Genomic DNA, 7,912 nt, shown 5'->3' with positions numbered 1-7,912 from the left:
AAGTCACAATGTCTAATAATAAAGGCTTAAGAGCTATATTGAGGGTAACATAATGAAGAAAAGGGCTAAGCTCGACATGGCTGACTAAGGATAATATACTCAGGGCGGGTTTTTAGAATATCAAAAGGGGTTAAAACTATTGCCCTTGTCATTTTAATGCACAAATTCAAAATGTAATCTCAATATGTATAACAATGTAAGCTCTAGAATATTCAAACCATATGTGATATATCACTCAACAAGACAATAAAGCAAGATATAAAGAAATGCTCATAAGGTCCAAAACTCACAATGGCTTGTTAAAATTGAGTTAAACATTGCACATTCATCATTGAAATCCATCATTAAATCAATAAGATAATAATGCTAGCAAAGAGAATTCAACTATTAATACTTGCATCTTAATCACATTTTAACTTGATAATATAATGAATAAGGGTAAACTAACAAAAAGTATTAACAGAATTTTTATTTATTTTTTTCTTTTTCAAACACGAAAAGCTAAACAAGGAACCACAAATTGAACTAAAAAAATACTCAAAACAAGGATTTTTTTTTCTTTTTTTTAAACAAGAAGAAACACGAGTGAAAAAAAAATCAAGTTGCATAATTATTCTCCACCCCCACACCTAAACGATACATTGTCCTCAATGTATGAAAGTAAATAGAAAAGGAAAATAAGAGGACTTCCCTAATGGAGGAGAGCGAGTATTGACAAGCACTAAGTGTGAAAGGGAGTGAGAGGTGTGAATCCAACCGAGGTGAAATAAGCATCCAAGTTTCGTTCCATTTGCGACATCTGCCGCTCAATCCTGGAGATTGTCAAATTTATCTTGCAAAAGAAGAAAGAAAGGTGCTGTCAAGTTGGAAATTAGGGAAAAATATTTTTTCTTTTTTTTTAACTAATTACTGACAGTTTCTGCAAAGAAGATGTTGGTGTTGGCTTCAATTAAACAAACATCAATGTAAACAGGTGAAGCACAAACAGTGACTAATAACCAAAGATATGTAGACCAATTAGTTAGGTAACTTCCAACGATTTGAAATGGTGGCCAACAAGCCTGCTGATTACCTAGCAAACCTAGGAGCAGACACGGAGCAAGAGACGATTTTTGAGAGTCATCGCGCATTGCTTATTAAGGTCCGGGGTGAGATCCAAATGGAGCGTTTAGGTTTTCCTAATTTTCGTAGGCGAAGCATGAGTTGAGAGTTGTATGATGTTCCCTTATTTTAGTTCAATAAAATCATAATTTATTTTTAAAAAAATACTATAAAAAAAACATATGCTATTCAATAAATATATACAGGGATTTAAAACTAGCAATTTTGTTTTAAACCCATATATATATATTTATATACATATCTATATGATTTCACCAAAAAAAAAAAACGGTGGCCAATAAACAAATATATCCCAAGCAAATAGTTATTAGTCCAACGAACAGCAGCTTTCTTATGTCCAACTGACAGCAGCCATTTGAATGAATATCTTCTTGACCCACGAACAAATCAAGCAATGATAGCAACAGTGTGAGGCAAGGAAGACACAAATGGGTTGAGCAATGGTGACAACGTAGCAGTGTTGGCGACGGAGATGGAGGTGACAGCGAAGATTACGTCTCCAAATAAAAGGACAGCAATGAAGTTCGATGGTTGTTTCTTGGTTGTGACGGCAACACGGTGACGATGGCGCACAGCTGAGGACTCCATTCGAGCTAGAAAATAAGGAAAAAGATGGAAGCGAAAGTGAAGGAACTTGAAGTGTCAACGGCAATAGCAAACAACAACACACTTCTTGCGGGAAAGAGGAGAAGAGGAAAGAGAAAAAAATATTAAAGATGCCGATAGTTGATAGCGATATGAATGGTGCTTCTAGTTGGCCCTGCAATTCATGGGAGAAAAGGATTCTAATAGCGGAAGAGAACCGGAGTAAAAAAGGACTCTATCTTGTTGCTCTCTTTTTTTTTTGAGTGTTGGGCAGAAGACTTCATCTTGTAATAGTTGGGGCACATTTTTGAATTTTAGTCTTCTGACAATTTTCATCAGAAGACTTGCTTTTGGAAGATGTGGGACCCGTCATTTGCTGTAAGGTCTTCTAACATTTTTCTATGGACATCACTGGAGCAAGGCGTGGCACGTGTTATAAATTTCAACTTGCCAACTTTTGAAAAAAAAAATTTCTCCATTTACACCACGTGTGCACCATGTCTTATGGAACCTCATTTTCTGCCAAAAAAAATAATAATAACATTATTTTAACACAAAACTAAGAACAAAAAAAAAATAACAAAGAAAATTAAATTTGAAAAAAAAACTAAATCAAAATTAACTGGGTTGCCTCCTGATGTAATTCAAACATCTTTGCAACTCTTGACATTTCTTGCGAATCCAAACTGCAATGGATTACAACCTTCAACACACCTCTACCACTTGATTCAAACTTTTGCTACATGAAAGGGTCAAGTACATCTAGATCCTTGCACTTTTGAGGCAACTTTCTTTGGAGAGCTGCTGACACATTCTCACCAACCCTTATTTTGTCATCATTATTAAGTTTGTTCCGGTTAGTGCACAATCCCTTCAGAAATTTTGCATATTTCGGTAACTGCTTAATCACATCAAGCAAAGGGATGTTGATCTCAACTTTTCGAAATGTGTCCAAAATTTCCTTCTCAGTTTCCTCCTTTTTTGTTTTAGCCATCCTGCTAGGAAAAGGAGGGTCAATTTCAAATGTTTTAGAAGCATCACATTTATGACTTACCTTTTCAGTTGAAGGCTCTTTCTTCTCAAACTCTTCATTCACTTTTTCTTCATTAATTTTCCTTGCTTGCAGTATTAAGGACTGCATTTCCTTGCTACTACGGAGGGTCATCACACATGCACTCTCCTTTGGGTTTGGAATAACCTGAGCTGGTAGTTTACCTTTATTATTCTCAAAATTGTTCATTGAAGATGCAAGTTGCGACACTTGTGTCTCCAAATTTCGAATGCTGGCTCGGGTTTCTTGTTGAAATCATTGTGGCTCCTGTTGCATTTGACAAGTACTATTAGCAAGGGATTTAACCATATCCTCAAGTGACATACCCGCATTAGAAGTTGATGGTTACAACACTGGTGGTCTCGCTTGAAAGGGTTGTGGAAAACCTGGCAGTTTTGAAGCATAGCTGAAATTGGAGTGATTTCGCCACCCTGGATTGTATGTAGGTGCATCATTTCTCCTTTGTGGTGGTCCTGAAAAACCTCCCATAACATTTGCCTGCTCGTGAGAATTTTCTTGAAGAGTCGGACACATATCAGTTGGGTGTCCGGGAGCAGTACAAATTCCACATATTTTAGCTGCCTGCAATTGTCCTATAGCCATTTGGTGAACCAAGCAGTTGGTTCAGATAGTCGATTTTCTAGGTTAGAATGATTTACCTCATTTACCCTTCTAGTCACTCCATCTGTCCTAGCACCAAATTGTTGACAATTTTCCGCCATATTAGAAATCAACCTTGTGGCTTCATCTATTGTTTTATTGAGTAGAGCACCACTACTAGCTACATCTACCATGCTTCTATCCATCGGTGACAATCTTTCATAAAAATATTGAATCAATAGCTGATCGAATATCTGGTGATATGGGCAACTAGCACATAGTTGTTGAACCTTTCCTAGTATTCGTAGAGGGATTCTCCTATGGTCTGCCTTATACCACATATGTCCTTCCTAATGTTAGCCGCCCTAGAAGCTAGAAAGAACTTCTCAAGGAACTACCTTTTAAGTCCTTCCCATGTGGTTATAGATCCCGATGGCAAATAATACAACCAATCTTTAGCCTTGTCTGCTAAAGAAAAGGAAAAGTTCGTAGCTTGATTTGTTCGTCCATAATACCTTGAGGTTTCATAGTTGAACACACTATGTGAAACTTCTTCAAATGTTTGTGTGGGTCTTCACCTGAAATACAATGAAAAGTAGGTAATAAATGAATTAAACCAGATTTAAGTTCGAAAGCTTCCTCAGTTTCAGGATATGTGATGCATAATGGCTATTGGTTCACATTTGGAGTTGCGACTTCCCTCAAAGTCCTTTGAGCTACCATCATTTCCTCTCATCCACTTACGTGCTCTTCCAAATCACAAAACGATCTGCTTAAATCAACAACCAAGTTAAGTCCAGGAGAAGATGGTGATAAAACTTGTTGCTTCCGCAATTTAGCTTCCTTAGCCAATCTCTTGACTTTTTTCTCGATCTCCGGATCAAATTCAAGGTTTCCTGTATGGGAAGATTGAGGCATAAAGTAGAGAATAATCAAAATGTAGAGTAACAAATCACTTCAAGCACCAATTCCTTGGCAACGGTGCCAAAATTTAATGGGTGTCAAACCACTAAAATTAAAATTACCTACACCCCAAAAGTTAATGAGTATAGTGATGAGCAGGGTCGTCTCCTCAAGGAACTAGTAGATTTATTACTCACAGAAAAATGTGATGAGTATTGGGGGGGAAATTGTAGAATTTCCTTGAAATTATGATAAAATAAAATAATGCAATAGAATAAATTAATTATCAAAATCTAGTCAAGGAAATAATCTTGGCAATGATTCACTCAATTGATCACTGATACCAGAAATAACTTATATGTTCACAAATAAATTGGTTATAGCAATTCAACAACCGCCGAACCACCAATCTCTCATTTATTTCTCGATAGTCGAGAGACGCTCATTAACTACTTCCCTTGTAAAGTAGATAATCCTAGAGATGCTCATAGGATTTAATCTATTCACAACCTTAAATATTAGAGAGACCCAATTCTAGTTAACAAACACACATGCAAGTTCATTTAAACTAGATTAATTATTTTCATAGCACAAATTAGACTACCTGTGGAGTAATAAAATTGCGCCACCTGCCACTAATATTAAACTATCAAGTATTACGAATTTGATGTCTTAATTGGCATTAAATCATTTAGACAATTGAATAGTTGGCCAAATTATTCAACTAAACCCAAATGACAGTAACCAGTGAAATATAGGAAATAATTAAATACTCATGAACATATAAAATTAAGAACAGAAAAAATTAAAAGATCTCACAACTGATCATGAAACCGTGCCTTGATTACTCCTCAACTAGACATAAATTTAGCTTCGCTCCATGAAGAAAACGCAGCCAAAAATCTCCATGAAATTCTTCCTACCAGTCTTGTTTTTTAAACTTGTAAAACAGAAAGAAACTTACTAAATGTTATTTGAAAGGACAGAAAAATAAAAAAGACGAACTACTAGTCTGCTCTTTTTGTCAAGTCACGAAGGAGCCTATCAAGAGAACGTCTCCAACTGTAAGTTGATTTGTTTCCTTTATTTCCTCTCCTAATCGACTTCAAAAACTTATCTGAAACTAACTTATCCCAAAATAAAATACTAATTGAACAAGTTCCCTATTCTAATAAAAACTCCTAACAAACATCCAAAAGATAATTCCAAATTTCAGAGATAATTTCTGGGTCCCATATCCAATCTTCAACTTCCCAATCTCTGGCGCGGGCACGCTTTGGAGCAAATAGTCTTCTGAAAATTTTAACTTGAAGTGCCATTTTCTACTCCAAAATCTTATAACAACACAAAACACCAAATATAAGTAAAATCCATCAATTAGCATAATATTTGGCCAAAATTAAGATAAAATATTAATAAATAACATGCACAATTATCTCACTATCAAATTGCAGGCACGTGCTAAGGAAGTTGTGAAATCATCCGAACCATTTCCTCCTCCATAATCGCAATTGCCCCGTCTAGCTAAAGACGTTAAACTTAGCGCTTCTCGGAAGGCAATCTAACTTCTTTCTAATTTTTTTAAAATATTTTTCTTTTGTTTAGGATTAATGGTGGTGTTTAGTTCTTTTCAATTTTATTGCTTTCTAGTTTCGATTATTAGGCGGTGTGTTTAACCCCTATTTATAGTGTTCACTTGTTCTTTTAGGTTGGGAGGATGGCTTCCTGAACTTGACTATTGGATGGTAACGGGCAACTTCTCACACCCCGCTTGGTCCATGGCACTCCAATTGTTACAAGGGGAGTTTCACTTTCATCTCTTTTCTTGTTATTATCGCCAACATTGAGCACAATGTTGTCTTCAGTGTGAGGGAGTGGTGAAAGAGTGAAGTGAAATTTTTGAATTTTTGGTAAAAATTTTCAAATTTTTGTTCATATTGTCTATTTCCTAATAGGCAATGGCTTATATTTCAAGAGTTATTATTATTAAAATTTATTTGTATGAACATGTTAAGTGTTAAATGGTATTATTTTAGAGTACTTCTTTGGTGAATTTTTGATATTTTGAAAATTTTTCAATCTTTGGTTAACTTTTTTAGGTATTGTAAATATTTTCTAACATTTTTCTTGTGAATTTGGCCTAGTTATTAATTTTAGTTTTCCATAGTATTAGGATATAAAGCAGGCATTTGTGTTCTTATTTGTGCTTATATGTTTATTTTATTGAATTTAACTGTACTTCACTGGTTGTCATTGCCTAGTAATCAGGAGTCTTCACCTAAAAGTGTCAACTTTTCGCATCAAAAAGTGGCAATAGTTATGAGTATGTGATTCTTTAGTGGTGAAAAACTGAGTAACCGGACTATTTCATTTGGGAGATGTTAGACTTCACGTCAAAAGGTTTGAACGGCTAAGAATTAAGTACATTCTGCTTGTTAAAATGTGAAAAGCTCAAGTTTGGAGAAATTTGAAGAGAACTAAGAGAAAAATATGAAAAAAGCAAAAAAAGATGTGGATTATAACAATAGTCTATGGATCCATGTGGTTATATGTTTGAGATTGTGCTTAATAGTTGAGCCATTTGCGAGAAAATGCTTGTTACATATTTTATATTCCTAATTAGTTAGCCAGAGTTGAAAAGGTCGAAGGTATTAAAAGCAAACCAAAGATGTATCTCTTAGGTTTTCACTACTATCACTTGACACTTGTTCAGAATGATTGCTTTAATGATAGTAGCCTTGAATATAGGCATTGTTTGTATTCAATAGGTTTGTTCTTGTGTTTGAGGACAAACATAGACTAAGTGTGGGGAGTTTGATAGGGTGTAAATTGTAAAGCATTTATAGGTATAAGTTGCTAGTTAACCATGTTATTTGAACTTTATCTTGAGTAGAAACTACTTAATTTTGCTCTTATATTATTCTAATAGGTGAAATGCTCAATTGGAGGGAAAACGGACCAAAAATGTGGCGTGAAGATGCAATGAAAGAGGAAGAAGTTAAAAAAAAAAAGATTTCGCAGGAACGACATGTTTTAGTATTTTGATGATAACTTGAATTACACAAATCGGATTGTTCTCTCCATTATCAGATTTAGGTTTCGAATTTTGAACCTGGCAAGTGGAGCTATGAAAGGTGTAAGGAGACATGGAAAGGTTAGAAAAAAAGTGTAGAAAATCACGGGAACATAAAAGAGCAATGTAACATTCAAACTAATCCAAATTGCCCTAAACGTCAAATTGTCTCCAAACTGAAATGGCTAATATAATTTTGGAATGATAATGGACTCTAATTAAAATCCATCCATCCATCAAGTTAATTTGGGATTTTTTTTTTCCATGGAGTGATTTAGGTAGAGTTGAAAGATGAATCAAATTACCCGATTCTCGAATCGAAATCGATTTGGTAAAAGTTCGTTTGATCTTAGTTTGTCAACTAATCAAGCCAAATTTGAACAGCATTTTATACTCTATAACATTCAAATTCGATATAAAACTCGTTTAAACATGATTTGACAAATAAACAAACCAAACTCTAAGGATAATGGCTAATATAATTTTGGAATGATAATGGACTCTAATTAAAATCTATCAAGTTAATCAGCTGGGATGTTTCTTTCCATGGAGTGATTTAGGAACTCCAAGGATCCAAC

General features: G+C 34.8%; 1 protein-coding gene across 1 annotated transcript; it reads right to left on the bottom strand.

Annotated features, from left to right (window-relative positions):
- Nucleotides 1–2,446: 2,446 nt before the first annotated feature.
- LOC113774490 lies at nucleotides 2,447–4,276 on the bottom strand. Its single transcript, XM_027319017.1, has 4 exons — nucleotides 4,103–4,276; nucleotides 3,418–3,612; nucleotides 3,145–3,340; nucleotides 2,447–2,922 (listed from the first exon to the last, which is right to left on the bottom strand). The coding sequence occupies exons 1-4, from the start codon at nucleotides 4,274–4,276 to the stop codon at nucleotides 2,447–2,449; spliced, it is 1,041 nt and encodes a 346-aa protein (XP_027174818.1).
- Nucleotides 4,277–7,912: the final 3,636 nt, after the last annotated feature.

This window comes from Coffea eugenioides, chromosome 6 (genome assembly GCF_003713205.1).
Source record: "Coffea eugenioides isolate CCC68of chromosome 6, Ceug_1.0, whole genome shotgun sequence".
Lineage (NCBI taxonomy): Eukaryota > Viridiplantae > Streptophyta > Magnoliopsida > Gentianales > Rubiaceae > Coffea > Coffea eugenioides.
This window is presented reverse-complemented; position numbering and strand designations above follow the sequence as displayed.

Excerpts from the sequence above, each read along its gene's own strand:
- LOC113774490 (XM_027319017.1), bottom strand. The coding sequence starts at position 4,276 with ATGCCTCAATCTTCCCATACAGGAAACCTTGAATTTGATCCGGAGATC. Across the intron at positions 3,613-4,102 it reads TTTGTGATTTGGAAGAGCAC|ATATTCGATCAGCTATTGAT; the intron begins GTAAGTGGATGA and ends CCATATCACCAG. Across the intron at positions 3,341-3,417 it reads TGACTAGAAGGGTAAATGAG|GCAGCTAAAATATGTGGAAT; the intron begins GTAAATCATTCT and ends GGACAATTGCAG.